General features: G+C 35.7%; 1 protein-coding gene across 3 annotated transcripts in view; it reads right to left on the bottom strand.

The window, feature by feature from the left end:
* Positions 1-21968, bottom strand: part of UPF2 (UPF2 regulator of nonsense mediated mRNA decay) — a 51152-nt gene that overhangs the window by 12663 nt on the left and 16521 nt on the right. For 2 of the 3 annotated variants that reach the window (XM_053942478.1, XM_053942479.1), the window contains exons 9-19: positions 18589-18697; positions 17319-17432; positions 16544-16660; positions 11451-11636; positions 10718-10921; positions 9813-10088; positions 8242-8425; positions 6008-6147; positions 4865-4969; positions 3867-3965; positions 3016-3183 (exon numbers count right to left, since the gene is read on the bottom strand). In XM_053942478.1, the coding sequence (XP_053798453.1) occupies positions 3016-3183; positions 3867-3965; positions 4865-4969; positions 6008-6147; positions 8242-8425; positions 9813-10088; positions 10718-10921; positions 11451-11636; positions 16544-16660; positions 17319-17432; positions 18589-18697 (1702 nt within the window). The remainder of the gene's footprint in view (positions 1-3015; positions 3184-3866; positions 3966-4864; positions 4970-6007; positions 6148-8241; positions 8426-9812; positions 10089-10717; positions 10922-11450; positions 11637-16543; positions 16661-17318; positions 17433-18588; positions 18698-21968) is intronic. The other variant, XM_053942480.1, reaches the window with a different exon arrangement.

Here is a 21968-nt window from a genome sequence, read left to right as displayed (position 1 = left end):
GAGATTTTTTTGGAGGGGTTGGGGGGAGGGTAATAGCATATTATACAGAATATAGATATGAGCTTGTTATTAAGGTGTGCAGGGAAGAATAGAAAGCAAAGTTGAAATTCCAAGAGCAAAGTAAGCTTTGGTTACTTATTGCTGAGCAGGCTGTGCAGGTTGCCTGATATTATCAAATGAACTTTACGTAAACTACACAAATAACTAACCCATTAGCAGCATTTCATAATAAAAATCATTCCTCAGCTTCACCATTAAGCTCCTCATCCATTTTAATATGTCCTTTATATTTTCTCTGTTCTATGCATTTATCAGCTAAATGGGATTGGTATTTACAAACAGGATGCTTAAAGTAGAAAAAGAAAACTGAACTATAGAAGGGTGTAAATGAGAGAAACAGATACAGAAAAACAACAGCCTGGCAATTAACAAAACACCACTGAGTCACTATCTCAAGGCAATCAGCTGCCACCTGAAATCCAGTCACTGATGACAATTACTACAGGATATGATGATCATTGAACAACTGAAACATTTCCAATTTGCAATAGTGAAAAGGTGTATCAAAAACCTCTTATCAAATCTGTGAGATGGGGGCAGGATGCAGGATTTCACTTTAAAGATGTCAAACCAAAGGAAGATCAAAAGTCATTATTCAGAAGACCAGACCACAGATTTTACAAAAATGCCATGAGATAAAGACATGAAGATATAAATGAGATTAAAAACTTCACATTCAGGGAGGGATTTGACCATTCCATGGATATCATTCTTTTATGGAGCCTTGCTAAAAATCTTTCAAAGGGAACAAAATCTTTTGTCTTAGGTAGTAACCAAATTTCTTGACTTTCTTTTTACTGTCTATATCTCATTTTAGTTCATACCTACTTGGCATAAAACTTCCTGGTTCAGAAACACCAAATGGTATTAGATACAGCTCAGTTCTGATCCCTTATGATGCCAACTTTATTTCCCCTTGCTCTCTCATGTCTTATGGATAAATCACAATGCCATCATCCTTATTTCAAATAACCATGTTAGGTTCTATGCTACTAGTTTTCTAAGTCTTGAGGATAAAATATGGTGTCTTGTCACTATCAGCCTGCAATTACCATTAATTTGGATATATGCAGCTGGTAAATATCAGTCAGTTGATCTTGCGTTACTTAAAAAAAACTACTTGTCAATGCTGAACTAAAATCTGGGTGGACACTGACATGTCAACTGAGTATTTGGCAACTGGACCTCCACTACCAAATGTTATCCTCAGGAAGGAAGCACAGCACATTCCTTTTTTCTAACATTTTCTTGTTTCAGGAGCACCACTGAGAAAGCACACGGAGATTGAAATCATTACTAGCAGAGCAAGCAAGTAGGCTGATGTCATTTATCACTCTGGTGACTGTGCAGATGAAGTTACTTACAGCTTCCCAGGCTGCTGCAAACTTCTTTTGACTGTTTTTTAAAGCTGAAAGTTTACAGCTATAACTTAACAGTGAATCACCTCAAAACTCATTACACATTCTGCTCATTCAGATTTAAAATAAAGCACTGTAAGAAGGAATAATTATTTTCTTTTCAACTCCACCTCTTCTTTCCTGCTTATTTTTCTATTAAAACTCTACTAAAACACATTTTTTTCCTGAATACAGAACTATGGACAAAGAAGCCTTTCATTAATTCAAGAGCTGAAGTAGTCTATAAAGCAACTGTTTTCTACATTTCTAGAACCACTGAGAGGAGTTTTGGCAGGAAGAGCATACTCCAAAAACCAAATATTGGGGGAGGAGCAGGGAAAACTCCTGAACAAGTTCTGCTTTCTTTCTAAATCACATTTCTGCAATACTTTCCCCTTTACATGGAATATGAAGATCCCAAAATTCCTTGTAACTACAGATACTCCTAGTAAATTATCCTGAAAAAGCTAAACAACATTTTTTAAAAAATGGAGTTCTCTTAAACCCCTTTTCAGACCAATGACCACAAAAGTCTTCCACTCAGAGCTTTTGTAGAACTTTGTACACCACACTGAAGTTCCAGGAAAACAGAATAACCATTTCCTACATGGATTTTTGAAATGTGTTTTATATGAACAAAGAGAAGGAGCCTAGTTCAGGTTTATACACCCCAACAGCTACACTACTGTCACAATTTCGGTAACAAATATAAAAACCAAGTAATGACATGGATCTAAACACTTGAAAGGCTCACATACATGGTACGAAACAATTCCTTGGGTATGCTTTCCATATAAATCCAGAGTAATTTATTTTCATCAAATTATACAACCAAAAAGAAAAGATTTCTTTAAAAGCCCTGAACCATGACAAGAAATACATGTGGAATGTGTTAGGTAGAGATTTGTGTACTGTGCATTTGCTGAGCTAGGAAAATTCAAACATACACTGGAGAAAAGAGCCAAGACTAACATACAGCTTAGCTGCATGAAGCAAGGAGTTAGTTTGCTTTATCAAACTGATTTACATTTCAGTTTCTCCAAGAGATTCACTCCATGCATTCTGGAATAGTCTCCTAACAGTGTCTTCAGGGATAATGACTTTTTTTCTTTTTGCAAGTTGAATAAATTCAGCCAAGTGGCAGTTACCTAGGAAATGGAATTTAGCAATAGCCATATATCTTGATTTGAAGCTGAAAGTGTTTTCAGGAAAAGCTGTAGAATCTTAAAGATTCTGGAATATTCCTTTTTCTTTCTAGTCCTTTCAACATTCAGTGACAGTCCACCAACCACATCTCTTCATCTTCCACAACTATATCTAAAATACATGCAAGACATATCACTGACCTACTGGCAGAATCACCAAATGTAAATAGTAATTTTTCTACATCATTTCTACTAACAACCAAGAATTCCACGAAATTATATATGGTATTTTCCATGTGTCAAAATGAAGTTGTCTGTATCTGATTTTGAGAAATGAAAAGAAATAGAAAATTCTGTGTTACTTTTTTTGAAGTGAAAGGTCTTTATTTATTTAAACAGTATCTATACCTTACCTGCTGTTTGTTGCCTTTTCTTGTTAACATGACAAATGGCATTGTGTCCCCAGACTCTGACTCTCCTTCTCCACCTCCAAGTGGGGGGCCCTTCTTCAGCTGACTTTTGAGATGCAGAGGAATAGCAACATCCAACTGATGCACTTTAACAGATTCACCACTCCGTTGCTATGAAAAAAAAGTGGATTCTATAAATGATCAGATGCTGACACAGTCAGGCTGGCAACATTCATATTTTCACAACTGAAAAAGGTTTAACCTTCCAGGAAAATTAAGTAATATGTAACTACATTTATTAGGCTTACTATATTTTCCTTTTGTTTTCTTTGCTTGTGAAGAAGAAAGTTACAGGGCAATCTCTTAGGGAAAGAAATCTAGAGACCTGATGAGACACACTGTAGAATGTACATTCTCAATTCAAGATTTTTTTTGGTACATCTTATTAATACATTTATTATACAGGGCTTGCTATACTCAATACTGAAATATTTACCACATGTGACTAAGAAAACAAAGTACTAGAAGCTTATGCAAATTTAAATGCATCTGCATTTTAAGTCTATTAAAACCTAAGATAGTGTCAGAAGTTTTGCACAGTATCTGCTGCATTCATTACTCATTCTGTAAAATATACATCAGTATGTCAAGTATTCACTGGGCAAACAATACAATTAACAGGTATTTTACTAAAAGCCAAACAAGTCAACTGCACAGAAGAGGCCAAAACAAAGGGGAAAAAAAAGTCTTCATTCCTTTAGTATGGTAACCTAAGCATTAATCACTTATTTACTTTAAGAAAAAAATCAACTAAACTTAGCTGTACATTAAATTAAGAAAACAAGTATTCATACCTGAAGATTTTCCAGCATCATTTTATCCAAGGCCTGAATGAAGTCCTCATCCTCTGCACAAGGGACATGCTTCAGTCCTCCTCCTTTAATCATTACTTCCTATTGCAATGGAAAAAATCATCCATTACATTAGTTTCAGAAATATGAATATTCAGTCTAGAAGTAAGTGGAAAATATCCTTACTACTTCTATATCATACACAATCAAAAGGTTTATAGAACCAAATTGTTCAAGAAAGAAGTTTTCAGTCTTGATTATTTTCTTGAAAGGCATTTCTCCTGATTTATGGTCACTCATAACATTCTGACAGACGCGTGTGTGTGTGTAGGTGCATGGACACATTCAAGATGTGGCACCAATAAAAAATCTATTTTAATTCAATTTTCCATTAAGTTCATAAAGTTAGATGATATTTTCAGGACAAAGGCTACTCTCCAATTATTTGGAAAGCACAACATGACAACAAAAATGTCAGAAGTCAGCACTGTAACACATTGTTCTATAATGTTCATTATTTCCTTACTATGTAACTGCAATTCAGGCTCAACCAGATGGGTTCTTTAGCTGCATACATTATAATCTGTCAATCCCAAATTTGTATACAAATGCGGTGTACAAGCCAAGACTTCTTGGCTCGTCTCCTTTTCTGTTTTCAGATCTAGTGGAGTGTAATTGGTTTACCTTGTTGTATCCTACCAGTTTGCTACTACTGCTGGCATTGCAAAACCATAATTTACACAATATTTTCCAGTCTAGCTCCCTGTGAAAGCTCACAGAGAACACATGTTGTAGTAAATTTGACAGCATAAAAATTTTCAAAAGGTAATAACCAAAGTATGCATACATGAAAATAAGCTACAAAATGTATTTGAAAGAATAGCAGGAAGTGTCCTTGCTGTATTTTTCCAGATATGTTATGAGCAGCACTGGCAAAAAACATTGAGTAAAGAAAACCAAAGATGTAAATTCAATTCACTTATCTCCAGCTCAATACATACTGTATTCTCCTCATCGGTTTCATTTTCCTTATTGGAGTCTGTAAGATAATCAGTGTTCTCTTCCTCCTCTTCTTCACCCTCTTCTTCCTCATTGTCAGAGCCCTCCTGAAATATTCAATTTTAACTGCTGACTATTTTAAAACAAGAAGGACAGCTGGTTCCTCAAACATTTTCCTAAACTCTTCATGTTGCTTAGTTAAGTCTTTGTAAATTTGTTTGGTTTTTATTTAATGTTTCAGTCTGAACTCACTCAGCTTTATTACTAATTTCACAAATGTACAGCAGAAAACTGGGACTGGTGGTTGATACATGCTGCCACTCAGAGGGAAGTCCACAAGCTGGAAGAATGGATTGGCAAGAACTCAAGAAGTTCAAAGAAGGGAACTACAAAGATCTCCTGAGGTGCCTTCCCCACGTTGCAACTGTTTCTGATTCTATTGATACTAATTTATGGGTGAAGGCACAAACCCAGCCAAACTTCAGGACCTTTAATGCTGAGAGATATCTACTGAAAGAAAGCTTATTAATAAATCAACCAGCCCAAGCATAAGGAGAAAAGCTGTTCTGTATTTCCTTGATGAACTCATTTTCTTGTAACAATACCATTATCATGTCAACTTTGCTGTGTCATAGTGACAAGTCAGGATTTCTACATACTTGTGGTTTTTTTTATTGGCTTGACCATTTTGGATTGAAAATATTATTAGCACAGTAAACAAGGAAGGTTTTTATGCTCCATAAATCTTTTATTTATTCACATTGCATAGACATATCCTGAACACCTGTTATTTTTTTCCTAATGACTGCTTTGACATTTAGTCAATACATTTGCTTCTACAACAGATAAAGAAAGTCATCTGAAAGTGAGTTTTTTTCATGCCAAAAACTGAAGGTGTCTTCTTGCTGAGAAGCAGCACATGGCCTGAGCAAAGCTGTCAGGTTCAAGTTTCTGCCAAAATAAGGAATAAGCCTCAGACACTCAGTTTTCCACATACACGGAACTGGGATGGGAATACCACAGTACTGACTGGGCTGTGCGCGCCCAGATTTCACCTGCTAACTCTGATTTAGAAGGGCTTCAGAAAGTAACAAGCAATCAAAATCACTTCTTTTACATGATGCAAGGTAAATGATTAAGCTCACCTCTTCTTCTGGATCATTTACTTCACTTTCATTTCCAGATTGTTCCTCTGTCTCTGCTCCACCTTCCTCCTCTTCTTCATCCTCTTCCAAATTCTCTCCTTCTGTAATAGAATCTTTGGAATCTTTGTCATTCACAATTCCTGAAATTTGGAAAAAGATAAAGATTTAGAACATTAGAACACATATAACGACTCAAGTTATACATGAAAGATCAGTTCAAAAGTCCATTGTTACTGAGTACTATAACTTCCCATTGGTAATAATATTTGACTTCCGAATGAAACATTTCCTATATAGTTAACTTAAAGGGTAATAATGTCCTGTCCGAAAAGGAGGAAAATATTAGAGAGAATGTTTAAAATCTCCCAGAGAAGAAGCTGTGCAAACTACCTCAAAACATCCTCAAACTAAATGTGGACCCTACTGACACATGCAACAAAATCTGAGTACCAAACTACAGAGACTGCACAAAACCAGCAGAACCAGAGACATGAAGCCCCTGCAGTCTTTGCTGCAGTACTTCCCTCTACTGTCAATTAACAGCTGTGAAACAACAATTTTCTCAGCCTATAATAAACCTTTATGATTCTCTCCTAATGCTCTGAGGCTGTACTTGAACCTATGAGGATGTAGGTGCCTATATGAAATCTCTGGGAAAGCAAAGTCTCTTCCACAAGTACGATCTGGTCTGCTCATCCTCCTTGCAGACAGGTCTGACATTCTTACACCGTGTGTTTAGTTCATCTTGCAGTTTCTCTTGCTGACCTGCTTGCCTTCTGTCCTTCAAGATGTTTTAGTTTACTCTGTGTGTAAAATATCAAACATAAACATCTCCTTTCTTTCAGTAAGGCATCCTTCAATCTATTAGATTATCTGTACCATTTCCACAGAAGTGAAAAATTAGTCTTAGCTTTTTACAGTGTTTCAGTGTCCAGTTTAGTCTTATATATAGATTTCAATCAGAATGTATTTAAGAATTGAGCATGGTTCTGATTCAGGAAAAAAATTAAGATCTGTTTTTAGAAAATGACTACTGCAAAGTTTAAGCCATCCAGTGCAAAACCCCCAGACTTCTAGCATACACTATTGTTCTCATATATTCTTTCTTTTTCTTTTCTTAATCCTCCAGAAGATTGCTGATGTCTAGACTTCCAGTGTCCTGGAACGAGTTTCCTAGTTTCTCAAGGAATTTACTAGAGTCAACACAGTCACTATTCAGGTTGTCATTCCTTTTTTGACATTAGACCAACTGCACTTAGGGTCAGCCATCAAAGTTTTGTGAAGCTCCTGTTATTTATAGGAAGGAAGTGCTGAGTACCTTTTAAAAGACTATTACAGTTTATATAACTCGTTGTCTATCTCTTCTTGGTTATCACTTTGAGAGCATGAAAATCATGAGTTCAGATCACACCACAGGGGAATTCTAATCTGCTTTTCAGTTACTACATAGGGAATTTCAAGGCATGTCAATCAAATAAATAGTATAATTTAAATAAAAATTCCTCCTAAACCAGAAGTTGCCACCTTTTATGTGGCTATTAGACATATTCATCCCACTGAAATATTAATATTCATCCCATATTCTTAAAAATTGAATGTGTTCAAGTCGGTGAAGTGCTCTAATTAACACTTAATAAGTGCAAACTTTACATATAAAATCTTTTAATGAACAAGTTTGTTTTCAAATAAAAATGGAAGATTAGAAAACAACTCAATTTAACAGTGAGCACAATAGTATCCAACATTTTCTAAGAACGGATATGTAGAGGTTTAAAGAGATTTAAAGATTAATATGATGATAAGAGTTTAAATACTCACTAATCAGTCTATTTTCAACAGAGCTGTGCTGTCAGCCCAACTGTTTTCTCCTGAAATTAGTGTGATTCCTCCATTTTTCTGATTAAATTAATGATTTTCTTTCTCCTAACTTGCACCATGTGACTCCATAAATTAATGCACACACAGACACACACTTCTGCTCTCCAAATACTATTATATTAAGAGTATTCATATTGACTATTTTTTACAACATCTATTACTTTAGAGTTATGAAGATTCTGTATAGTATCTATGATGATTAGAAAGGAATATGCAAAAAAGGTACAAAAACATTTCTATCACAAGAATAAATGATCCTAACAACAAAAAAAGTTACCTATTACCAGCATAAAGAGGCAATTTAAGAATTACAGGAATTGTTAAAAATACCTTACTTCCCTTGCACATTTTCTTACCCAATTTTATTAAGAATTCTCGTTCCAAGTCTTGCACCTGTCTGACAGCTTCTTCCAGAGAATTGCAGAGCTTTATCTTTGGTCTCAGCAGTTCCAGTGTATCACTGATCATATAGTCTATGTCTATAGGAAAAGGGTGGTCTTTTGTCCAAACATCCAGACTTTTTTTCCACCACACATAGCGCTAGAATACCAAATATTGAAATCAGTTATATGCACACTGTTTATAAACCATTTAAGTTATTAAGTTTAAAATGCCATGTTTGTACAGTAAAAAATGCAAAAGCTTTCATGTCACTACTCTCCTATTTCATACAACTGTTAGATATTTTGGTATCACTAAAACTTGTTTCATAACACTGGATACCACAAACATTAAGAATCATAACTACTGTTAGAAGACTCAACAAAAAAGCCCTGACAAGAAAGTGCCTTCCCATGGTAAACTCTTTCTACAAGAGATGACCATTTAACAACCAGCCAGCTTTCGATTCCTTCCCCCAAATATTTTCAAGAAAATTAATATCCCCAAAGGCATATTATGGGGAAAAGGAGGAAAACATCATAAAACAAATCTGTAGACTGCAGCCAGCTTCAACTGCTTTATCCAGTTTGCTTTACAATAAATTCACATATACCTCTTACAGTGACACTGTAAAAAATTAATGCTGATTTTTAAGTGAACCGAACACTAGAAAATGAGAATCAAGGTGCTGCAAAAACTGCATCTGAAAATGAAGTATGAATAACAGAATCTTATTTAAAAGATGACATGCTTAAGAAGAAGGCTTGCTGAAATTATAAGGTGTAACAGAAATATAATGATGTCTTCCCCAAAACATTTCTTTTCTTTTAAAAATCAGACCATATCATACTGTGAGCAGCACGGTCCAGTGGGAGGTGTCCCTGCCCATGGCAGGGGGTTTGAACAAGGTGATCCTTGAGGTCCCTTCCAACCCAAACCATTCTGAGGTTCTACACTTCAAAACACCATTTTACACCTTGTATGCAGATGAGTGACTTTGTATCCTTAAGGTTTGAAATAAATTATCACCTTAATTTTAGTTTTTCAATACCCTTGTTTTAGTATAAATTATAGAGAAAAGCAGAAGGAAAAACAAATTAAATCCAGCAAGTTTTAGCATGAATTCCATGGTCTGGAATTCCTCATTTCAGTGTTTAAACATTCATTATGAAATCTTTTCCCCACTTCATTACATTTATTGAGTCAGAACTTTCTTTGCTGCAACCTGTGCCCATTACCTCTCATCCTTTCACTGTGCAGGCCTGAGAAGTATCTGACTCCTCTTTCTCTACAAAAACCATTAGCTGAGGACAGCAGCCTAAATAATCTCTTCTTCAAGTTCAGCAAACCCCAATGTGAGCACTGAATGCCTCCAGATCATTTTGGCATAACTCAACGTAACATTATCACTTGAAACTAAAACTGCTACCAGACAGACAAGCTTCTACAAATTGCAGTGCTAGAGATCAATGAGATAAATATCTACCAGACTGACTTATATTAGCTTGTTAAAGAACTTCACAGACCTGCATAAAATTTAGAATACCTGAAAATATACAAGGAAGCAATCAAGTTTTCGCTTGCTGGATCCTCTGTCAAAATACTGCCCGCAGGTATCGAGGATAGTACAGACAAGTCTGATTCTGAAAAGATGTTCTGGAGGGTCCAGTGGACTAGGACTGCCATCAGGGTTCACACCAAATGAGGTGAAGGAATACAGAGTTCTAAATATTACAGCTGACTCCACCATTCGATAATTGTAAAGCTCCCCCAAAAACTTGGCACTGCTGATCCGCCGTTGGTTGAACTTTGGTTGATTAACCTTTATCAAAAAATAACAAGAAAATTCACTCTATCATGCAGACACGACAGAAAATTAAAAAATCCAATCCCAACCAACCTTTTACAAAGGAAAAAAGTGTATAAAAAATTTGACAGAATTTCTTATAGTAAAAGATGGTTATTTATGGCTACATACATTACACAAAAGTAAACATTAAAAAGTAGTATGAAAGTTGGTCAGCTAGTAACTTCCAATACATTTACCATACACTCCATCTTAAATCTATGATGACTTTTCAGTCAGAGAAATCTTGTAATTATAACAGCTTTTAAAATATGGACTGGTCTCCTAAGTTACTGGAAGTTGTGTAAATCTGTCTACATTGTCAAAGAATAAATTCTATGGCCTTACTATGATAAGGGAGGCAAAACAATTGTCTTAAGTAATGTTAGTCTGGTTTTGTCGTTTTTTTTTTTTTTTTTTTTGGTACAGTGATTATATTAATTTAGATCAACCTATACAAAGCGAGTACCTGAGGTAGAAAAGTCATCAGACCAAAACAAAAAAGAAAGAGAATCCAAGGATTTCTTTCTTTAAGCACAATTATTTTAGTTTTCCTTTCAACATAAGCAAATGAGTATAGCTTAGCAAGGATACTGATTGTTTACCTCCATTCCTAGTCGAATATCCTCTAGTACTCCATCCACAACATGAATTCCCACATCTTCCTGGTAAAGGACCAACCCTGCTAAGAGGTTGGCTACACAGTGAATACTATTATATTTCACATTCCAGATGTTGATCATACAGCATATAACATAGTCCTTAACTTCTGCATCCTGCCAAGGTAGCTTGCGCATCTGTCTCAGGACCTAAACCAAATTTTAAGACAAGCTTCATATTTTATCAAGTAAAATATCAAGATTGCTCCTGTCATCCCCCCCTCTCCTGGCTGGGATGAAACTCCTGTAAGCACCAGCAAACAACCTTGTTCTCCCTTCCAGGCATCCTCCAGACCTGCAGTGGCTATGGAAGACTCTACGTACATAATCCCACCGCTGTCCTTGAGCTACTGATCAAGTTGTCCGAGGCTGTTCCATAATTTCCTTGCTCTTACAGTCTGTATTTAACTGAAGCCTTTTGTCCCTTACTCTCCCAACACAATGTACAGAACACAATGATTCTCATCTCGCTCTCCCTTTGTTCAGCATGTGATGCTGTTGAGAACACAGGTCCACAACTATGTTCCAATAAAAGAAATTAACCATTTTATTCATTAATACAAAAATGATCCCTCTTCCTTGCAACTGAAAAAAACCATAGCCCTCCCCAAACCTTTTGCAAAGTTACTACTACACCACTTTCAGTAAAAACTGTATTAAAGATTTTGAAAGGATTTACCTTCTCTGTGGTGACCTTGGAGAGATCCTTGTAGAGAAGCTTACGGATATATTCCTGCAAAGGAGGACGTTTTTTCTTCACAGTTTTTTCAGCTGGAGGGGGATTACAGTAGTAATAGGCATTTTCTACCATTGTAACATAGCGTGCATCAAGATGCATTGCTTGTTTTTTCCTCATCATTTGTTCCTGGAAACAAATGCAAATGATCAGTTAGAGATGCTGACATGCCACATATTCAAGCCAAAGGCTTTAAGAGTTACATTTGGGATATAGTAAATATGAAAGGTTGCAGAAAAGTAAGTTAAAAGCTTGGGTAGAGAGAAAAAAAGACAAAGTACATATATATGGTTCTGTGTTGCTCCTTCCATGGTCATTTTTCTTTATGAACCCTATTTTTATGATGGCTCACCCGTGGTAAAAATGGTTTTGGAAAAGTATTTAAGATTTAACTCAAAATCTTAATGCTACTGTTCAGATAAATGGTTCGTAAGACTACTAGGAACTCTGTTTAAAACATTATTTAACTGGATTTTCTTTAACTAAAGCAGCTGAAATACTGACGTCTTGACACAAACACAGTGAATTATCATAAGACTGGCAATCTACTTTTTACATCAGCATGTAACTCCGGAGAATTTCTGATGGTTTCATATGAATTTCCAAAGGTTTAGACAATCGAATTTTCCTTATTCCATGCTCCATTACTGCTGTTTACTCAAGCAGAATCAACTGCAAGAAAAACAGTATCTACCATAAAGTAATGTTTCAGGAAAAATCAGACAAGTAAGACTTAGCACTAATTACTGTGCGTAATTGTCATGATTGTCCTGATTTTCCTCACTTAATAAAATCTTTTCTCCAAACTTCACTTCAAATATGTAAGTTAAGGTTTATTTTGTGGGGTTTAAAATTTTCTTTTATCTAAAAATTCTGTACAAGAATGAAAAAAGCAGTTCTAAGCAGCTGATTTTTACAGATAAAGATGAGCTTAATTCATTATTAAATTACTTTTTAGTATGCATCTGTCTAATTATATGTATATAAGTGTAATTCTGTAAGTGATCCTACAGTGGTTCGCCAGGAAACTGGTCCTGTGTAAACTTTATTAGCTGCTAGAGGTTGGCTACACAGTAATTTATAACTCCAAATAGATAAACAAAATTAATATGTAAGTACTGTTTCATCCCTACACACAAATGTTAGTATATCCATTCAGGCAGTCCTGTAAACCAACCAAGAGTTTAAACCTCCTTTGATTATTGGTGAGAAAGCACTATTTTTCATGCTGGTGGCCTTTCCACTAAACCTAAGTAATTTAAAATTTCTTTTAGGCAGACATTTCAGTTCAACTGAAATGTCAATGTACTCAAACAGCTCCATAACCCCGAGTTTCAGCTGCTAATTCAATGAGGAAGAGTAGCTTTGTGTAATGTAGTAGCCCAACAAATAATGTAAGTTTCCTCCTGGATTTTAGTCATCTATCACCAGGAAAGTCTCCAGCTGACACCAACCCTAAGGCATTTCATTCCTAACCTTTTCCACGACACAAATGGTCTTTCCTTTGGTTCCCTGTGAGACTGCTCCTTTCCAAATGGGAAATTTCTGTCAGTAGCAGCACATTTTCCTACAGGCACCTAACAGATGCACAGCACTTAACAACTGAGTACATAAAATTTTTTTATGTGGGGAAAAAACACTTAAGAGTAGAAAATTCCCAAACTTTACCATGTCATATATGTTAATGTTACCTTTGCAAATGTTTCACCTTTTCTAGATAGATCAAGAGAAAATACACCTTTGCTGCCTTAAAAGCATTTACCATGCTATACTATAAACTGAAAAATGAAGTGGGCCAAAGTGAAGCAGAACAGAGAAAATGGCAGAAGGGCTTGCAAACAGCATTTTAAATCCCCTAAACCTATACAATTTGTGTATTTTCCTGTTATAAAAAGTTGTATATTATACTGTAAATAATAGTTTATAATTAAAATGTTTCTTCCCAGAAGAGACAACAAGAAGTTTCAACATCACTGTAATTAATTGGGTTTTGAGCAGTCCAGAGTGTGTGTTCTAACTGTAAGTGGATTGTATTAGTCTTAATCTCTACTTATTAAAAATCCTCAGTATTTCAAGAAACTGTTTCAGTCCTTTTTCAGCTAAGGCATCAGACAGACAAGCAGGAAAGAGAAATCATAACACTGCACTGTAGTGACTAAAACCTTGATGCAATTCAGAAGAAAAAAGCAAGACTTGTGGTCCAAAGTGCTTGAAGCCCATCAGCTACTTTGGGTCCTTCTTTTACTAGGCTAAAATTAAGAACTACACAGGTAAAGCACTACATTTAAAGATTAGGCTTCTGTTTTTCCTTTGATAAAAACAGACCAAAACAACATTAAAGTATCCATGTTAAAATATTAAAACTGTTTGGGTTTTTCTTCTTGGTGAGTAGCACAATCTTTCTGCATGTAGCATATATTGCAGAAGCATTTCAAAAGAAAATCTGGTGACCATTAGGGAAAAAAAAGAAAGATGTAACTAATCAAAACCTAAGCATCATGAGAATTCCAATTTTGGAAAGCATTTCATGACTGACATTTAAACATCAGATTACAGCAAGATACTGAAACTGTTCAGCTCCTGCTTCCCTTTAATACCTGCACTGCTCTGCCCTGCTACTCATTCTGACAGTTCAAAATGGAAATTTTTAATTTCCTGGAAGCACATTATTGTTATAGTGAATTAACACAGTTCTACATGAACTGCATTTACTTTGCCACAGCCTCCTCCTGTACAAACAACATCTCCCAGTTTTAACGCCACCAGTAAAAGGAGTCACACCAAGAAGGAAGCCACTGTGCAGTTTAAGTTCTGTATATTTATTAATACAAGTGATCTGGCCCTAAAGCTTAAGACAATTGTCTAAGTTAGATGATTAAAAATGCATCAGAAAGCTTTTAATACCAGAATTTCAAATATTCTTTCAGCAAGACCACAACAGTATAATACAATAATTTGACATTTAAACTCAATTAAGTTACAGAAAGATAGATCAAGATGAAGCTGATCTTCCTTTCAAAGCTCCAATTCAAATAATCCAATCCAAGTAATTCATTTATCAACTGATAAATCCTAAAGCTAATCTAGTTTTACATTAGTATTTTAAATTACATAAAGAACACTGAATTTGAAAGATTTGCCAAGACGACCATTACTAGAAATAAACATTGTCCTAATAAAAGAAGAATCTCTAAATAATCTGCAAAACATGAAGCAGTTCCAGAAAACCAGGATATGTTCACTAGAATAAGTTACTTAGTGCCACTAAATTTGCAATGCCCTTACAAAACACTTTACTTCTCAATAAGTAATTTTTCTTTAATTACTTTTAAAATCCATTCTTAACTATGACTTTCTTCCACACCAGGACAAAGCAACATTGTCTTTAATAGGAGACACACAGCCTGTTTGGAATCTTATTACAAAATACATCATCAGCAGTAAAGATTAGGACCAATAATTATTTAGAGGATCAACAGGCCTTAATTCTACACATAAGAGTAGATCAGCTTTACAATTGCTTGGATTTTTACCACAGGATTGTTATCAGATTGCTTTGGGAGAAATCTTTTCCACAGTTCACACTAACTTGTACCACAGTACCATAAGACTATGATCCAATTTGCTTAATATTTAAGTCAAAATTAATCTCTGTAGGTTTTTTAGGGGAATATTAGAAGATGCAGCTATTAAGATGGATGCAGAATATAAGTCTATTTAGCCTATTTTACATCTAAATAAATAGATATTCCAAACTTATTTGCCATCTTTCACCTTCTCCTGGTTCCTCAATGCATAATAAAAGACAGCTTATCCAAAACCTTGTGAGGCTTTAAGCCTCAGTAATTCAAACAGGGTTTGTGGTTTGTCTTGCACTTCACAGTTAAGCCATGTTCAGCATTCATCCAGCAGATTCCAGCAATTCAGCTAACAGTCAGCATTTTTGTAGTGCATAACACTAAAAGCAGTCAGTTACAAAAACCAGCTCTGGTAGAAGTATTTAATTTTTCCTGACTTGTAAAATTTTTATTAACTACCAGAAAGTGCTAGCAATGAGTAAAATGTCTTTTAAAGATAATGGAACTGAGTTTTCAGGGGAAAAATTCTTGATTATGGAAAGGAATATATTTCACAATACAACACATCAGCAGGCAAACATTTAGAAGACTGAGATTCAAACCTTTCAAGATACAAAGTACACTGCCACAAAAAGCAAGAGCCAAGGAACTGGCAGTTAATTTGCCCATCTCTTTCCTCTCATGACTGTATCACCACAACAGATGTTCTGACATTCAAAGAGGTTCAGAAAACAAAAGTATTTTGTGGAAAAAAAATTGTACAATATACCCAAGCATGCAACTGCTTCTCCATTAACTAGAGCACAAGAAGAAAGACTACTAGTTTAAGAAAAAGTGAATCTATCTTTGAAGGTCTTCTTCAACCATGTCTGACTCGGTCTCTTGCTCTGGACAGAGAGTTTGAGGACTGTCTCCCAAGTCAGAAATATATTATTCAGTTCTTGTTATTTTTTATTCAGTTCTTGTTAATTTTAAGTCTTTCCCAATACTTCTCCAGACTTACAGATCCCAATTCTAATCTTAATTCCCGATCTCTATTTCTAAAACTGCTTCTCTTAGTGTCTTCATAAACTTTTTTTTTTTTCACATTTAGAACCCCAGATCATTAAACAGGGCATAGAAACCACCTTTTGCACAAATGTCTTCACTTCCAGTTGAAATCATGTCTGGTTCTATTCACTACTGTTTTTCCCCTCAAACACTATTTCAGGCATGTTCGGGTACAGCTACAATATTCTTTCAACCTCATTCGCTGGGTTTTCCCTGTCTCTGAATTACTAGTAGTTCAAGACTAGTAGCCTTTTACTTCAGAAATTGAATTCTTTTTTTTTACATTTTCTTTCAAGTCATGAAGAGGCTTTTAGACCAATTGGAGTTCTCGAGAATAGTTTAAAAAAAGAAGTAATTGCTTTAAGTCAGAACATGGCACCCTCCCCCGTAAGACAAGTTTTCTCTTACCAAAAGAACACTGGTTCTTAGGTGAGACTCTGGTGATCTGAAGAGGAATCTTCCACAGGTTTCCAGCAAGGTACACGCCATTTCAATATGGTGATGAGAGAAGTCTGACAGAAGCATCTGGTATGTATTTATATAAAAGCACAGCTTGTTAAACACTTTTTTCAGCTGCAGAAAACATTAAGTTATAGCCACCAGACACTATGCTGGTGTACTAAATTATTTACAGAATAAATGCCAATGGATTTCACTGATCAGATGTTAGGATTGGCAAGGCCCTGGCACAAGTTGCCCAAAGAAGCTGTAGATGCCCCATCCCTGGAAGTGCTCAAGGTCTCATGGATGGAGTTCTGAGAAACCAAGTCTAGGAGGAAGGTACCCCTGTCCAAGACAGGGAGTTGTAACCAGATGATCTTTAAGGCCCCATCCAACTCAAATTATTCCACAAAAACATTAATGGAAGTTTTGCAATGTACAGCAGATTAATAAGTAGCAATGTCAGCCATACTTCCAAAGAAAATTATGAGCAGTTTGGTTATGTCCAAACGTAGAAGTTTATTTTAATATACTCCTCCCATTAGAAGAGGAAGGAATTCTATACCTCCTAACTTCTATAGCAGCTATAAAAGTCTCCTCATACACAGCAGCCACAGACATCAGGGTTTAAAACATCCCATGTAATGAATTCAGGTAACATCAGCAGCAGCTTAAGTGAAGGGGAATAGGATGGGTATGCATTATCAGCATAAACAGGAGTACAGGCTATCACAATACCAACCTTTAAACAGTGGAGAGTATCGTTTTTGGAGAACATCTTAAACTTGGTAAGCTCACCAATAAATCTCACAGTTTTATTCTTTGTTTCAATGTTGATCTGGTCCTTTTTTCTTACCTAAAAAACAACAAAAAATTGATGGCCCTCAAAAACACCCACTTCTTCTAAATTACTTTGATCTGAACATGCACAAAACACATTTGGGAATTCAGCAGTGTTTGGTATCACGTTGGTGCCTCAAGCTCCACCTTTACTTCTCACTGAGTTTCCTAAAAGCCTCCCTACAACCTCGTTTCTTCAGAAGATTTTCAATTCTTCTCCCCATCTTCCCACCCCCACAAAAACCAATTCATTCCTCTAACATACCTACAGCCATAGATCCTCCTCCTCTGCCCCAGTGAAGTAGGGATAAAGTATTCTAGATTCTGTATTTTCTGAATCAATAAGAAGTCTCTATGTGAATAGGGCCACTTGTACTGTCCTCAAGGAAATATTAAATATTGATGGCTTTTTCAAGTCAGATTTAGTTATGTGCAGACTTTTAAAGTAACTGACATTCAGCATAAATTTAGGAACAAAACACAAATATGTAATTACGTCTAAACATAGCCTGCAAAATAGAAAATTGTATTTCCCCAACAGAAAGAGTTTTTTCTGAGAAAGTTAACATTGTTAAGATTCAAGTAAGTCTGAGAATTCATACACATTTTAAATGTCAATATTGGAAAAAAAATTGAAATCTGTGCCACAGAGCTCAAAAAATGGTAAAGAAATCATCACTGTGCACCATAACACATTTGATTATAACTTAAAAGAAAGTGAAAGAAACAACACTGAAAACTACATTTGTGTGGAAAATTTTGATAGATTAAAATTGTAAAATCTAATTTGAATTAAACACTATATGATAATAGTGATCACTATTAGCCTTGTAGTGGGAAATGTTAGAATAGGTCAGGTCTCATTTTAAAAGCAAGTTATTACTTTACAGAAAACTCTTATCACAGATGGAGCAGAATTTCTAATATTTGTAACTTCTGTGGTAACTGTTATACAGTTCATTTATATAAATATGCAAGCATACATGAAAAGTTACAAAAACTTCTCTTTTACAAGGACTCATAGTTACAAAAATTTCTCTTCTTTTTTTACAGAGCTGGTGAGATGACAGAAAAATATTCACTGAATTTTAGAAGCAGTATCTACAGAACACAAAGTGGGTTTTTCCCCCAAAGGTCTGGTTTTAATAAAAATATAAATCACCAAAACATACATGGAACTTGAAATCTCCTTTCAGCATGGAACAGAGATCCTCTGCTACATCAGACATACAGGGATGCAATGTGGCAACCAGTCTTGCATAAAATGGTAGCAAATCCAATCTGCAAACAAAGGAGAGGATAAAATAGACAATTTGTAGAAAAAAATGTGTACAAATATGGGTACCATTTTACTTGTGAAAACAATCACTGCACTGACAGAACTATATACATGAAATTTTTTGGCCCACTTCAGAATGCAGTATTATTTAAAAATAATACAAGAAAGTAAACCCCCATATATTGTTGTAATACTTCATTTCCTTTTTAACTCCTGCCATAGGTAAAATGCTGAATACCATCAACTACAGAATTTGACCTTCAATAAATTACCAAACAGAAAGAAAATTCAGATCCATCTCAAAATGCAAAAAAAGGTTCTTAGAGACAAGGCCATGGGTTATGGCAAGGTATTAATATTTTTTTCTGAAAAGCAGCAGATATAACCACAAAGGTAGAGAATATCTTTACTTCTAAGGTGGGAAACTTCTAAATGAATAGTAGTAATTACATAAAACAAAGCTGAGCAGATGTGATTTGGCCAACCTTTTCCCAAAAACTCTTCTAGCACCCCCACAAATGGTAATATTTCCAAGTTTGCTATAGAATTCCCTTATTTCCTTCTCTCTTGCCTTAATTACATGCCTTCACAACCATTTCTTTTGCACATTTATGTAAACCAACTGTGTATATATCAGTTTTAAATGCAGAAAAACCAACTGCACTCTGAGGCCTCATAATATCATTTAACAAGCTGAAGGAAGTATTTTTGGTTTATTTTCAGAATGTTAAGTTAATGCAGTAAACAGATGAACTCTAGAACAAGCCAAAGTAAGTGGAGAGGAACAACCTACATTTGCATGCTTCTACTGAGAAATTGCCTGTAAGGGAAAAATGCATCTTGAATTTACACTTTATGAAGGATGAAGGTTTTCCCTACTGCTCAGGAAAGGAAAACAAAAAGAAAAAGAAAAAAAAAAATTCCAAAAGCACAGCTGATACACAGAGCTTGTCCTGGCACAAAGCATCAGTAAAAACCCCAAAACAAAGCCATCACAACTGCCTCCTTTCTCCTTTTACATCACTGAAGCCCACTTCCAAGACACTTAATACCCACTTACAGAAAAAAAGATGATTATGTATTTAAATTGTGGGTTAGAAGCATCAGAATATACTCCCCCTCAAAAGCATAACCATGCAGCCTCCTGGTAACACACAAGACTCCTGGTGAAACATTGTGGGTATCTCAGTTACCTATTTAACAGGTTTTATCTCTTCTGTTAATCAATAACTGAAGCAGTATTTACATTTTTCAAGCTTGTTGGAACACACAGTCAAGGCTGACTACCCACAGCAAATTACTACCATGTTATTAAGCATTTAGCCATTAACTTTGAGAGAAGGGAAAGTCTCACTACTTCACACACACCCACAAAAGCTAAACTACAAGAGGACTGTGGCTGAAGGAAGAGGGTGCATTTAACTGAGGGGATTTCTCTATAGCAACTCTTTTAAGACAAATACCAGAAAGTTTTACTCTGGTCTCAACAAGTACCTGCCTGCTGAGAGCTAATAATTTCATCTCTGTAAACTGAGCATACCTGGGGGAAAATTAAAGTCTTAGAGCACATTGTTGTTATTCCCTTGCAGGACACAAAAGGTTTCTTCATGGGGAAGCATACTAACACTGGGTATTTCTAAATAGGTGAAATATAATAAGGAAAAGCCCTGAGTTAATTATGGTGAAATTGGCAGAGATTGAGTTTGTTCCCTCTCAGGGGAGACAAAATTTCATGTTCAGCAGTGGAGACATTCCAGTATCAGTGGCACCATCTACTGGTACATGCAGTGCTTTGTTCCCTCCAAAAGCATTTCTTCCTCTTGAGAAGAGGGAAAGAACTTAACTAAATCCCCACAAACCCCACAGTATTGCTTTCTCTTCCTGCTCTTCTGATTATGAAGCAAGATCTGGCATCAGGGATGAGTCAGTCACTCTCTGAAGCCTATGCTGAACATTCTGAATACTCACCACCACAGTAAAAACCACCATTTCTGACCATTGTAATTTAGACCACATACCATGGGCTGAAATCTAGTCAACTCTGGATCTCAGGCTCACATGAGCTACACATCAGTAAAATATCTAAGAGCATATCTTTATTCTACCATTTCTGATGTCAGTTTATTTTAAAAAGCCCAAACAAGCAAAACCAATCATAAACCAACTTACAGAAAAGCTTACCTCAAAGTCCTAATTGCAATCTCTCTAAAATGGATGCATTTTATGCCCAGGAAGAGTGAAGGGGGCATTTTGTACATTTCCTAATTTCAGTGATTCTACAAGACAGCTTAAAGAATGAAGCAATGGAGCCAGAACTCCTGCCTCACAAGCATAACGATAATGGATAAAAGCAGTGCACTCACAGGGCCTGAACAGGTACTAAGTGTCACCCACACTGCTCAGTGGGAAGAGAAGGATGATGTGGAATTGGAATGTTACCAGGGAAGCACTTTTGGCTTTTATTTCTTTGCCAGGACATGAAACTCCTTGATCTCAGGCACATCCCTCAATTTTATCCTCAACTGAAACAGGCCACAGAAACACTGGTAAGTCAAGTTCAACTGAACAAAAAGAACCTTGCTATAGAGAAGTCTCAGGATGAAAAGCTGACAGGAAATATACAGGAGGCTTGCAGCTTTTGAATTAAAATGTGAACAACTATTTAACACTTAAGAAGCAGCTAACTTCTGAATGAAGAACAACCAATAACACTAAAAACTTCCATATGAACAGCAGATCTCTTGCTGAAGGTAAACTTGCAACACAGATCACATCAAACAACACAGATAGGAACATCAAAAAATACCATAAGCCACAACAGCCCCTATACTGCTTAACATTTATCTAGAATTGTTTAGAATTTAAAGCCTAAGAAAAGATTTCAGACTTCTCATATTGAAGTAAAAGAAAATAATTTACAGAATTGCAGTATTCTAGTAAACCTAAATAATTCTGTGTACAGGAAGATAATTCAGTTAGCAAAGAACAAAAAGATCCCAAAGCTGTGAGCAGTATGAGTTAAATCACTGTCTTCAGTCCTGGATTAAAAGGCTAATATTTAGTTTTAAATCAATCCTCCAATGCAAATGTGAAAGCCACTCGTATACTGGCATTGAAAAATCTTTTTAAAAGGCCTTCTGTTCTGTTGGGTTGGAGGTTCAAGTCACAGCTGAAAATGTAAATGTGATCCATTCATCAGTATTCAACAGAGCAGGGCAAAGATGCATTCTAACACTGATTTACAGTGAGTTGAGGAAGAAACGGCCTTTTTTG

The sequence above is a fragment of the Vidua chalybeata genome, chromosome 5 (assembly GCF_026979565.1).
Source record: "Vidua chalybeata isolate OUT-0048 chromosome 5, bVidCha1 merged haplotype, whole genome shotgun sequence".
Classification (NCBI taxonomy): Eukaryota; Metazoa; Chordata; class Aves; order Passeriformes; family Viduidae; genus Vidua; species Vidua chalybeata.
This window is presented reverse-complemented; position numbering and strand designations above follow the sequence as displayed.